Source organism: Monodelphis domestica, chromosome 4 (assembly GCF_027887165.1).
Source record: "Monodelphis domestica isolate mMonDom1 chromosome 4, mMonDom1.pri, whole genome shotgun sequence".
NCBI lineage: Eukaryota > Metazoa > Chordata > Mammalia > Didelphimorphia > Didelphidae > Monodelphis > Monodelphis domestica.
The window spans coordinates 134,706,090-134,720,317 of NC_077230.1; the positions used below are offsets into that span (position 1 = coordinate 134,706,090).

The 14,228-nt window shown below is 34.2% G+C and overlaps 1 protein-coding gene across 1 annotated transcript in view; it reads left to right on the forward strand.

Annotated features, from left to right (window-relative positions):
• The window catches only part of THSD7B (thrombospondin type 1 domain containing 7B), a 1,225,997-nt gene that overhangs the window by 182,735 nt on the left and 1,029,034 nt on the right, over nucleotides 1-14,228 (forward strand). Inside the window, exon 2 of the mRNA XM_001364165.4 lies at nucleotides 2,724-2,897. Coding sequence (XP_001364202.1) covers nucleotides 2,759-2,897 — 139 coding nt within the window. The 5' untranslated portion in view covers nucleotides 2,724-2,758. The remainder of the gene's footprint in view (nucleotides 1-2,723; nucleotides 2,898-14,228) is intronic.

The window sequence follows — 14,228 nt, forward strand, 5'->3', positions numbered from 1 at the left end:
CCCTCTAGGATTGATGCAAAGATGAGCTGCTTTCTCTATTCTCAGATGTGTGGCAGCACAGACTCACACCTTTGTGGTTGCAAATACAGATGAGACAATGATTGAACATTTTAGCTTAAAAGTTCTCTCATGGTAGGTTGAAGAAGAGACAATATCATATCCATTTTAAGTTTGAAAAATCTATACTTTGAATTAAAAAAAAAGTCAGCAACAGAGTGGAGAGGTTCTGATGAGTAATTAAGCACAGCAGCTGGAGTGTTTGAAAGCAATACTTGTTGATAATTACCTAGTAGGATATTTTTTTTCAGAATTTTATTTTTTTTCCAAATGACAAGTCAATACATTTAAACATATTCTTTTCCTGACATTTTGCAATCTATGTCCTCTCCCTTCCTTCTGCCTCTCTCCACTCTCCAAGATGGCAGGTGATGTAATGTGGGTTGTATATGTATTATGATAAAATACATATTTCCATGCATCATGTTGGGAAAGATCCCTAGTAGATTACTGAGAACTGATCTCACTCAATTACTTGCTGAGTGACAATGTAAATCAAGTAACCTTCTCTGAGCCCCCATCTTCTTGTGAACCAAATAGAGATAATTCTCTGATAACTTTCAAATTGACAGGTTTGTTGGGAGGAAGGTACTCTAAAAGCTTCATAACATTCTGTAAATGTGAGATATTAATTTTGTTCTATTGCACTTTTGAAGATTATAAACTTATCACTGAAATCTGCCTTTGATGGTTCCCTAAGATGCTTAGTCTATGCTTGAGGACTATATACAACCTGTATCAAGTCCTGTCAAACTGGAGAGGTTCTATTGTATGGAATGCAATAAGAGGTCCAATTCATGGACCATTCTTTCTGAAGCCCAGCCTAGTTAAATGATGGAAAGATTCATTACTAGGTTGCCTAAGGTTGATGTATTTTTTGGACATAGACATCCTTGGAGACTGTTTTCTAGGTTATAGAATGATTATAAAAGTGAGAGGAGTGTCTACATGAGCAAAATCACAGATTCAACGGTTGGATGGAAACTAGCTCCTTCAAATGACTTGTCTGAGTTGTGGTACCCTGTACAAAAACATACAGCCTGTCAAAATGATATGACTGCTGTAAAAAAGGTATGTCAGCCTCTGAAATTGAGATAATTTTTGTAAACAATGACTTTTGTAGGAAATCAAATGCCATATATTCTATCAAGTAGTGATACTTATTAAAAATATATATAATATGTCAGCCAGTGAATATTTATTAAATCCTCAATTTTGCAAGCACTATTTTAAGTGCTAGAGATAGAAAGAAAAGGGTAAACAATAGTTTTTGCTCCCAAAGGGATCACAGAATAATGGGGAGACAGCATGTGATTTTACATATGTGTGTATCTATTTTAAAATATTTAATAAATTTTATTAAATATTATTATTATATAAATAAATCTTTCAATAAATAAATATCTGTAAATAGGTAGAGAAACATAATCAATAAAGGTAATTCACTAATATTAAGAGAATCAGGACATTTTCTCAAAGAAGATAAGATTTTAACTGTAACTTGAAGGAAGCTGGGGAAGTGAGGAGGTAGAGATAGGAGAAGATAATTACTGGCATATTAGGCCTAATGGGAAGATTCAATGCAAATGCCTAGAATTGGAGATGGTACAAGAAAATTTAAGAATTCCAGTGTCACTGGTTTGTAAAATACAGGGTAGAGAGTAAAGTGTAAGACTAGAAAGGTAGCAGGGGGCCATGTTTGAAGGACTTTTGAATGCCAAACAGAGAATTTTGTATTTTATCTTGGAGGTCATAGGGAGCCACTAGGGTTTATTGATGGGCGTAGAGTAGTTGCTCAGATCTGTGTTTTAAGAAGATTAATTTGACAACTAAGCAGAAGATGGATTGGAGTGGAAGAGACTTGAGGCTGAAGTAGAAAGACAAGCCTGAAACCTATTACAATAGTCTAGACTTGAAATAGTAAGGGCTTGCATGAGGGCAGAGGCAGTGTCAGAGGATAGGAGTATATGAGTAATGTTACAAAAGAGAAGAATACAAAGGCTATAATAATAGGTTAGATATGGAGAATGAGAGAGAGTGGGAAAAATTAAGGATGATGCCTGAGTTGTGAGCTTGGGGGACTTAGATCATCTTGGTACCTTTCACAGTAATAGGGAAGTTTTCAAGGGTTTTTTGTAGATATTTTGGGGAGGAAAGCTGAGATCAGTTTTGGACATGTTGAATTTAAAATAACTATAATGCATATAGTTCAAGGTTTCTTATAAGCAGATGAAGACACACACACACACAGAAGCAATGCTATATATAGGGTAGAGAACTGGCTCCACGTCCATGAAGATTTGGGGATCTGTATCACTTCTAGCCAATACTTCCTGTGTATTCCTGGGCAAGATGGCATCTCTCTCAGTACTCAAGGCAAATTTCTAAGATGAGAAATTGCCAACAAAACCTTCCTGCTTTGCTAGAGGAAATTCTTTATAGGGAATTCCCTTCACCAATGAAATAACTAGTATAATCTCTTTCCTTATACATGTTTCAATTAATTTACATGTATGTCAAAAAATTATTTGAAAAAGTGATTCCAGAAGTTCTAGTATTTAACTTGCAAAGTGATAAGAGATAGAGGCTATTTCTTCTAGTCTGTATATATATATCCATATCTATATATTTTGTGATCATCATATATTATTATATGTTTATTATAGGAATAGGGAACACAAGAGGCCAACAAATCTGAAGAATGTTTCCGAGAGCTAATTTGGCTGTTGCATACTGGGTATGGAAAAGCATGAGAAAGCTCTGTCTTTTACTTTGTCTCATACTGCTCCTAACAACTCATTTGGAAGGCAAAAAGGATAATCAATTCATCTGGAAGCCAGGTAGGAATGTTCGTGCTATTCTTTTTTCACATTTCTTTTTTTCCACTTTCATTCTTGAGATGAAAAAAAAGTGCAACTTGCTTGTTTTAATATGGCAATGGTAAAACATCTCCAAAGGAGAAAAGTATACTGAGGATGTTCTGGGCATTCTTTTGTTAAGTGTGGGTTTGAACTTTATTGAGTGTAATTGTTGTATCTCTCACAAAACAACTATCTATATATACTTTTCTGCCTCCACCTGCCCACCATAAATCAGAAGTGTTACTAGTCCTGGATTTTCATATTTCTGTCAAGTAAAGTTATAATTTCCATAGATACATCTCCTTCTTTGTCAAGTCTTTCCATATTTCTCTGCATAGAGCTAACAATTTATTGCAAAAATGACATCTGAATTTAGCCGAAAACTGCCTGCTAAAATATTCTGGACCAGTTTTGTTTCTTTCTTTTAGAGGGTACCCTATTTAGATATTTATTATTAAATGCTTTCTGACAAATATTTCATATGATCAGGCTTTACATATCAAAGAATTATTTTTTCAACATGTCTTGTTAGATTATCTCTCTGAGACTTAAACTAACATTAATGTGTTTTGAGATGATTAGTTTCCACATTTCTATGGTTTTTATTTTGCATGTGTGAATAAGGTTTTTAAACTTTGAATACATGGAAAGATTGGCCATGACTATTCTGGAATAAAAAATAATTAATTTATCAGTATAACAATTCATTAGTGTTTTACTGGCTCTTTAACATGGATGAGAAACAACAAACCTTGTTATTTGAACTTCTTATATTTGCCTTTGTTCTAGATTTTCATTTTCTTCAAGAATCTCAATCATATTTGTATGTTCATCCATTTTTCAAGAGTATATATTTTCAATAGAAAACTTGGAAACTAAAAATGTGTTATATAGTAGGTCTATGGTTCTTGAGCTTTGGTCTCCATGTCATAGCCCATAAATTAATTAGACTATAAACTTATTTTGTCACCATGGAAATATGCATGAAAGTAATATTTGTAACATTTAAATGACTTTGCAAAAATAAGAGACTGAATTATGCTTTAAAGTATATTAACTGCTAACCAAGCACCATTAAAGATACAATCTGGAGGAAATTTAATTGCATTTAATCCCTTATAAATTAATTTAATTGTTGCCTGTGATATCTAATTAGTGATTTGCATATTTTCTCACAGTGGTTTCCACAGTTTTGCAAACAGTTCTAAAAGTAGAGTATTGCCTGACTGTGATTGCTGCTATTTTGTTTAAATTATAACAGACTGAACATCTTATTAAATATAAAATCATAAACATGTCATGTCTGTGTGAAAATGACATGACTGCTGCTTTTTTCTTTTACTAAAATTGTCTATGGAGGTTTTACAACTCAAAGGCTATACCAGTGGAGCCCAAGCTCTGGTAGGTCCCACTATTCTGAGAAGTGGTCATTGTTTGATGTTTTGGGCATTCTTCTGTAAAGTGTGGGTTTGATCTTTAACTGCATGTAATTGTTGTGTCCCTTACAAAAACATCTATCTATAGACTTGGGCAATCTAGTCTGGCAATGGTCACCTGTCAGTTCTGGACTATCTTAGATAAGATCAGGAAAGCTCATCCCCAAAGGTTTGAATAGTCTTAAGAGAAGGTATGACCTAATTACAGACACTGTTTCTCTAGTACAACAGATAGATACCAAACTGATCTTCTAGAGGTTTGGGGCACTAAAGGTTTTGGATTTAAGACTCATCAGAGCCACAGTTGTTTTTGCCTAGACAGAATGAATCAGTGGACAAGGTTTGGTTTTGGAATTAGAGGACCTAGGTTTTATCTCCTGAAAATTCATTTTTTTTTACTTGTAAAGTAATTATCTCTGTGGTCCCTTCCAGAAGAAAGTCTGTGATCCCACTGTTCCCTCCCCAGAGAGATATTGCAAACTATCTTTGGGAAAACTGCTAAAGCAGTTAAGTTGATGATGATGACGAGGAGGAAGAGATTGGAATGTATATATGTATAGTCCTTTGTAATATAAAATACAAAAAAGTAATGCAAAATACTATATATAAAGTATTATATGTGTTTATATACATTTATATACATACACACATTTTCTCACCTGAGTGTTGAAGAAACCATATTAAGGAGATACTTGATTAATCCCTTTTTAGATGAAGAGGTGAAGTTCAAAAAAAGTAATTCATGATAATAACAACATTGTTATTTTTCATGAGACTTAGGATTATTTGTTAAGGATTCATTTTAGTGTAGTATACTTATATTGATTCTATTCATGTAAGCATCCTGACCACAATACCTCAAAGGGAGTATTATTAAAAAGAAAAAAAATGTTCAAGGATGTTATATATTCTTCTACAAGGAAGCTATAGTACCTTCAGCTCTAATAATGGAATATGGAATACTCTCTATTGTTACATATGGTCTAAGTATTTCTCTATCCTATTGGCATCTTCATGACAGTAGATATCTGTTTTTATCTCTCCCATGAAGCTAACTGCAGAATCACGATCTTTGCCATAAATATAGAAAGGCGACTCCCATATTTCAGTTATTGGTCACCATTCTCATCCCTTGTCTTGACATTTTAGATCAAGTGACAGCTGACCTTGCAATAAGATATTTCTTATGTTTGATCATGCTCATTTCATTTAAACTTGAAATTTTATTTAGTGTGATACAGTGAATATTATTATTTGCACTTCGGGTATATGTTATCAAATCCAAGGACTCTGGGTCCTACTTAATCTAGAAGTTGAGTTGACTTCTGTGAAGAAGGGATAAACTCTTATTTAGAAATTCTCTGGGTTCAGATTGTATTGTCAATCATGTGAAATGTTTGCTCATTTCTTCCTTTTCCTTTCAATCTAAATGTTAGATCTTAGCAAACCTCAGCTAACTCAGAAGCATTCCTAGGTGTGTCTTAGCATCAGAAAAACAATGAATATGTGAGTAATAAGTGAGTGAAAGACTATGTAGTTAATGCAGTATCTGTTTATAGAAAATTTATGTTTAGCTATAGGATAATATGGGGGTCATTGATCTGGCAGGACTGTTGACTGCCTGTCAACATTGTGATGAGTTCCTGGGAGCAATATGCAGTGTCAGGCAATCTGTCATACAGAGAGGAAACAGAACCAGGTCAGCAAGAGTCTTGGATAAGAAGTGATGTGGCCTCTTGTTTTGAGTAAATATAATAATTTCCCACTGTACAAAGGAGAAGAATAGATAATGGACTCATAAGGCTCTAGGGATCATTAATACCTTCAAATATTTTTCAAACATAAATATCATGGAATTCTATAAACCTTAACATGTTATGAAAATGTTAGCAGCTATTCCCATGATATAGGAAGAAGATTTAGCTACCATTCAAAAGTAATTTGTAGCCAAATAACTTTTCTGACAGAGACTGTGTGGCACAGGCTAATGAGCATATTTTTCTTCCAATTTTACAGAGAGATCACCTGGCTAATGGAACAAAACTTGAATTCAAAACCAGGAAGACTTGGGTTCAAGTTTTCTCTCTGACATATATTGGCTGTGGAACCCAAGGAAATTCACTTAACCTCTCATTTTTATAATCAACCCTCAAAGATGATAAATCACAGAAAAGGCATTAACTTGGGTTATTAGTGGAATTATCCCTCTAGGAGCTCCCTATGCCAATAAATTTACAAGGCCAGACCCTGTCCTTTTCCCTTTAGAGCAGAAAAGTGAAGTGACTTGTCTTGGACCATATAGCTAGTTAATATCAGAACTAGCTATGACTCTAGGAATTCTGGCTCAAAATCTGGCAAGCTATTCATTATATTCTACTTCCTCTCTACCAAGTTATAATGTTCTCCTATTTTGGAAAATACCTTAAATTTTGGAGGCCCAGAAGAATCTGAGTCCACAACTCAAGTCAAGGACAAACTAGGTTCATTGGCATTTGACTGGAACTAGTAGCCTATTAATGTTTTGGTGAGGAAAGAATATTAGTTCATATATTTTTAAAATAATTCTGGTCTAAGCCTATACATAGAAAACCCCTTTTAGTTCATTAGCCATGGACCATGAATTACTAAAGTTGGATGGAGAAGCAAAATTAGAGAAATTACCAATTGACTTTGTAGGGTTTTGCACCCATATCCAGAGGGTATGCAAAGAAAGAAAGCAGTGTGGAAATCAGTCAAATTGTAATTTGCATCGGAGAAACATTACTAGATCAAGAAAAGTGCTAGAGATGAGCCAAAATAGTAAGGAGGAATATAACAACAGCCAGCACTTTCAATTCTAAGTTAGAAGAGAAGAGGGAAGGCATAGGGGCAATAATAATCCTGAAGTCTTTTTTATTAGACTGAGGCATATGTCATGGAATTTTTAGTTCATGGTCGGTCAGCCTTGTGATGTGTTTTTCTCAAAGTCATCTTTTAAATGTGTTTATAACATTTGAGTATGGACAAATGATAGCAAGAGAAAGTAGTCTGAAATAGTGTTGACTATAGGAAGTCAGTCAGATCAGAGGAAGAGATTTCTTTTTTGCTGGGTCCCCTTATGGTTTCACATATGAAACTAATATGGAGCAAGTATAAGGGTCCTGAATCATTGCATTAATCAGAGGAGTTGTCTTTCAGTTCATCATCATTACAATATCACTGTAGTTTCTGTTCACTTTGTATCAGTTTATATATATGTGTATATATATATATATATGTATATATATATATATATATCTTTCCTGGATTTTCTAAAACTCTCCTCATTTTTTATAGCACAATAATATTCCATCACAACCATATGTCCCAAAATGTTCTTCCATTCCAATTGATGGACATTCCTGCAATTTCTAGTTCTTTAATCCAATGGCAGTCCTTGGCCTAGAATACCAGTATTAAATTTTCAGACAAGAGAAACTTCAGGAATCAGTGTTAGGACACACTAGGGCAAAGGAGTGGAAATCCAAGAACACTTGAGATTGGAGGTAGCAAGAGTTGAGGAGACACTCTGAATCAAGTTCACAAACTAGAATGAAGTAGAACTAATCAGGAAACTCATTCATATTAAGAGAATGCCTAATTTGCTTAAATGTACCAGGTGACATCTACACCACCTGACACTTGCTTTATGCTAACCTTTTCAAATTCTTTCATATCCCCTACAGAATCATAATGGACAAGTAGTAGATATTGAAGAAATGTGGAATGGAGGAAAGTCTGTAATTTACATTTTGTGTAGGTCATTATATAAAGATTTATAAAAAGAATGGCTTTCTGTGCAGTCAAAATCATTAAGTATATCTTTAAGAAAAATAAATTGCATTAGATTAAGGAGAAGAATGGGTTTTTGAGGTCACACAAAGCAGTTTCTTAAACAATGTAAGTCTTCAGTGTGTGCTAATAATATATTACTACATACTAGCACATTCTGGTAATATATTAACATGTTCAGTGCAGATATTTTTAGGAGTGATTTTTAAAAAGTTAGGCTTAAACTATTTTATCTTTGACCTCACATTTTTAGCCTGTATACTCTTAGGGCTATCATATGCTTTTCTAAAACAGAAGAGAAAAAGGAAGGGGATTGGAAAGCCATTTTTCTGTATTCATATATGGACTCAAATAATTTCTCTGAATGTTAGGTAGTTGCTGAAGATTTCCCTCTATAGGACAAACCTTTGAAAAGCTGCTTATATTGTAACTTGTAATTCATTAGATTCTGCTCAGTCAATAAATAATGACTCAGGTGAAAAGAAAGATTGAAGTTCTAAGGGCACAGTAAGTTGAAATTAATATTTTTACAGGGGGAAGATATATTTTAAATGGCACAGCTTCTCCATAAGCTTCTCCCTCACCCTTAATCCACTAACATTTTATTAAAACTTTACTTATCCATACTCTTCTCTCCTTGCTTCTTCTTTACACTGGAAGTCCTTTTTGAAATGTGCATGCAATCTAACATTTAATAAATTAGGAGGGAGTAGAAATTCAGAAGGCAGATAATTGCTATAAGTTCATAAAATGATTCACCTAGGCATTTAATTAAAGATAAATAACTAATAAATAGCTAATATCTGGGTATCTTGGAGTGGAAAGCAACTGGTCACCACCCCACCCATCCCCTGCAGAAATAGGATTAAAATACATGAAAGGTGTACAGATGGGATCCTGGTAAAGCTTTTACATAGCATAATATTGTGGAAAACATTAGCTTGACCAAAGAGCTGGTTCTGTCACTTACTGTCCTAATGACCTCAAGAAAGTCCTGTAATCCCTCTGAACCTTATTTACTAATCTAAAACATGAGTGTAATGGAGGGACCTCTAACCAAACCTATTATTAACATTTCTATGTGAGCATTTGCATCTTAGAATTAGGCAATTACTACAAAGTAAATCTTGATATATAGTTTAGTTTATAATTTAGACTTGTTGCTCACTTGCTTCTCTTGTGTCCATGACCACATTTGGGATTTTCTTGGTAAAGATATTGGAGTTGTTTGTCATTTCCTTCTCCAGTTCATTTTACAGATGAGGAAATTTAGGCAAACAGAAGTGAAGTGTCTTGACCAGAATCACTGAGCTAATCAGTGTCTGAGGCCAGATTTGAACCCAGGAAGGTTGTCTTCCTAATTCCAGGCTATCAGTCTGCACAACCTAGCTACCCTGTTATAAATAAATCCATCTATTATTGCTGGTGGCAGTGCTTGAACAGGTATTTAGGAATGTGTTAAAACAAGAACAATTATAAAAAAAATCACTCTTTACTCCCTCTCTTCAAGAGCCTGGGACACACTTCCACAAGTACATACAGAGACAAGTGAGCTAAGCCTTAAAGAGCATGTATTACTAGTGACTGGTTAAATGGAAATCCTTTTCTACTTTTGTGACATTCTTCATGCTATTTCCTTTAGGTATGATTTCAGCTGACTCATTGTAATAATTTTAGCTGACTTTCCTCAGTTTATGCAGTTCGTTTTCGATTCCTGCTTAAGAAGCTGCCATCACCTATTGTCTCAGAAATAGCTATGGCACACTGAAAATCTTTAGATACTTGAAGTTCCCAAGATTATCCAAAGAAACTATTCTCATCCCATATCCCACACTCCACAGTGATTCCCTCTTGTTGGGGTTATTGGAACTGTTCTTTCCTCTAGTATGAAAAGAACTTCTGTGCTTGGGTTCCATACTGGGTTGTTTTTTTAGAGCAGATTGGAATCTCTTCCACCTATCTTTCTTATGTGGAAGCATTTCATATTATCTATTGGCTTATACTTCTTCAAGACGGACTAAGGACTTCTTACATCTAGATTAATGCATTTGATTGATTCATTGATTATTTCGGGATTTTAATGTTGTACTTTAAGTGAAATTAACTCTCACCAATGTGGGGAAGAGGCTATCTGTCCTGATTTTCTACCAAAGTAAATGTAAAGATTCTCTCTCTCTCTCTCTCTCTCTCTCTCTCTCACTGTTGGTCTATCTATCCATCTATTCATCCACCCACCCATCTCTCTTTGTCTCTGTCTGTCTGTCTGTCTCTCCCTCTCTCTCACTGTTGGTCTATCTATCCATCTATTCATCCACCCACCCATCTCTCTTTGTCTCTGTCTGTCTGTCTGTCTCTCCCTCTCTCTCACTGTTGGTATATCTATCTATCTATCTATTCATCCACCCACCCACCCATCTCTCTCTGTCTCTCTGTCTCTGTCTCTCTGTCTCTGTCTCTCTCTCTGTCTCTCTCTCTTTCTCTCTTGCAGCTAACTTGCTCAGTGGATAAAAGTGCTGGGTCTGGTCTTAGACACTTACTAGGTGTGCCACCCTAGGCAAGTCACTTAACCTGTTTGCTTTAATTGACTGGAGATGAAATGAGAAACTACTCTAGTTATCTTTTCCAAGAAAGCCTCATGGACAGTATTGGCATGTTATCATCCATGAGGTCATGAAGTGTTGGACATGACTGAATGACTGAGCAAGAAGAACATGTGTGGATATATATGTATTCACATATAAAGGAGGTCTGAAATCAGCAAACAAGTAAACATATGAATATATACAGTATACATGTACATATATAATATGTTTGTCTTATTTTCTATAACTTGCAGAACCAGTGCACTTGCAAACTCACATTTTTAAATGGTCTAAATCATGAAAAAATATGTATGAGAAAAATACCTTGAAGTTCTTTCATCTACTCTGCTTTTCCTGCTAATCACCTATTACTAAATATGCATGTTTCATCCAAGAAAATTTATTGAGGGGGCATAGTACAGAGAATTGTACTTGAATTCACAGGAGAAAATAAAGATATTCAATACATTCAATTTGAGAAACTATTATTAACTACTATCTACAGGGTACTGTGCTAGTGCTGCTTGAAATTGCCTAGAAAAAAGAAAAGCACATTTATGACTTGAGGGACTTTGTCATCTAGGAGGGTTGTGAGTGTTCCAGGCCTCCTGAATATTAGTGCCTTCTCTCATAATTTATCTCCAATTTATCCGGTAAATATCTTTTGTCATACATAGTTTCTGCATTTATGCCATGAGCTCCTTGAGAACAAGATCTGTTCTTTTGCCTTTCTTTGTAATACCCAGAGATTAGCATGATTTCTACTATATAGGAGGCACTTAACAACCTATTGACATGACTTGTTTATAAGACATATAACATAAATATCTATATTAAAAGTTGACACCAAATCAGTGGTTCCAAATCTGTGAGCCAAATATCCTCAAGTAGGACTAGACAAGTTTCATGGGTGCATTAATAACATTTTTCTTAGACATTTGTTTGTATTTTTCCCTAAGCAAATAGATGAAATGAAAACTTTACTTAATTCATTGTAGGGTTTTTTTTTTTTTTAGTCATTATATATATTTCCATACAAAGCTACTATGATGCTGGGAACTGCAGTGGAGGAATGAGTCTGAAAAATTTTGGGACATTAAAAAGGGATCATAATTTTTTAAAAGTTAAAGAACCATACTGTTTTTTTTTTTTATTTGAAGAGAACCTTTCCTGTTGTGGGTATGATTAATGAAGTCAACATACGGAATATGATTCCAAATCTGAATTTTCTTTTTATGTAAATTATACATGAGCTTTAGAAATGGCAGGGATTAATGGTGAAATTTCTTTGGAACAACCAGTGATGGTTCCCCACTTCCCAACCTCTGTCTTTGTCTTCCAAGGAAGAATTTCCTTTCAAAAGAATTATAGAATAAGAAGAATTTTTAAAAGTTTAACTTAAAATATTGGATTAGAGAAAGGACTAAAGATTTTAAAACAATGTTATTCAGACTTAAAAGTCTTAGATTTTAAAAGTTTGACTTTTAAAAACATTTCAGTCCAAGAGCATATTTATCTAACTTGAATGTAAACAATTACAATTGAAAATTATGTTCTGTAAGTTTGTTGATTTTGTACATATAGTTTCTTTAATGATATTAAAAATGAACATTTAAGCAACTTTTAGCCATTGAGAAAAAATATATGTATAATAGATATTAGAGGCTAGGTCAGGGACAAACATAAAAAAATAATTCTTTAGTTTTAGAATTTTTTTTTTACCTCTGATTGCAGTATGACCGAAATAAGTTTTATTTGGTTGGTAAAAGTGATTATCTACTTTCTTTCTCTCTTTAGGGTAATTATGGGAACAGAACTGTGGGTCATGCAGGAAATCTGCGAAAGTATTTTCCCCTTTAAATTTATGACTTTTTTTGCCTTTAAAAATAGTCTATTACTGAAATACAACTTTATTCCACATAATGCTGTATTTCATTCACACTACACATTTCACTTACAAAGACTAGCAAAGTGAATGATAAAAAATAACAGATGGGGATTTTTTTTGGTAGTTTTTCCTCAGGGTTAATAATTTTTTAATTGAATGCAGCTGTTGGAGAGATTCTGTTGCTGTTTATAAGCACAACAATGAAAAAGCATCGTCATCTTTCTGATCTCTTTCAGAAAACTGTATTTGGGGCTTAATTACCTTACTGCATTTGTAAAGAACTTCACCACATTTAAAAATAATTATGCAGGAAAATAATAAGCTATCTCACATTTTGTTTCTACTTGGTGGACAATCCTTATTTTGAGAGGGTCACTCTTTTTTTCTCCCTCTTTGACATTTGGAACACAAATTACATTAGATTCCCATATCCAACATTGTATTGTATTTTGGCATCATAATGGTTTTTTGTTCTGTGTGTGTATATGTGTGTATATGAGATATACTATACTATATGTATGTACATGTACTTATACATATATAAGCATCTATATGTACATGTAAACTTACCTATAACTATGTTTCTAGGTACGTAGATGTGCGGTGGTTAGAGCACTATCCCTGGCATCAGGGAGACCTGAGTTCAAAATTCAGCTTCAAATATTTAATAGCTCTGTAATCCTGGACAAGTCATTTAAGCTCTGTTTGCCTTAGTTTCCTCAACTGTAAAATGGAGTTAATAAACACATCTATCTTTCAGCTAATATTTGTAATAAGTATGGGTACTTGGCACATTGTAGACATTTGATAAGTGCACATTCCCTTCCCTCTTCCAAAGGCAGATGGCCATGTACATAAATTGTAACTACAGGAATAGTCATCTTTCTATTGGCATGTCTGATGGCTATTAATTATCTGAGGCAGATAAGTGGTATAGTGGATAGAGTGCTTGGCTTAGAGTCTGTAATTTGGGTGAGTTCAAATATGGCCTCAGATACCTACGAGCTGTGTGACTCTGGGTAATTCACTTAAACTCTGCCTCAGTTTCCACAACTATAAAAATGGGAATAATTATAGCATATACCTCACAAGGTTCCTGTCAGGATAAAACAAGATATTATTAATAAAGTACTTAGCACTGCCTAAAACATAGTAAGCAAGAGAGATTGATAAATAGAGACACAGAGAAAGATATAGATAGAGCAACATAGATATAGATATGCATGTGGATATACATATATCATTAAATCCTACATCACAATGGATTCTGATATCAGAAATCTGTTGTTTTCTTAAATTTGTACCTAGGATAGTCAGTTGTGGTTTTCCAAGTTTTAGAAACAATAGAACTCTAGGATTAAACAAAAGCAGTTCATTCTACCAGAGATAATAATTAAGTCTCAGTCACTTTTTTTTTTAAATTTTTATTTGGTCATTTCCAAACATTATTCATTGGAAACAAAGATCATTTTCTTTTCTTCCCTCCCACCCTCCCACCACCTCTCCCACAGCCGACATGCAATTCCACTGGGTATCACATGTGTTCTTGATTCAAACCTATTTCCATGTTGTTGGTATTTGCATTAGAGTGTTC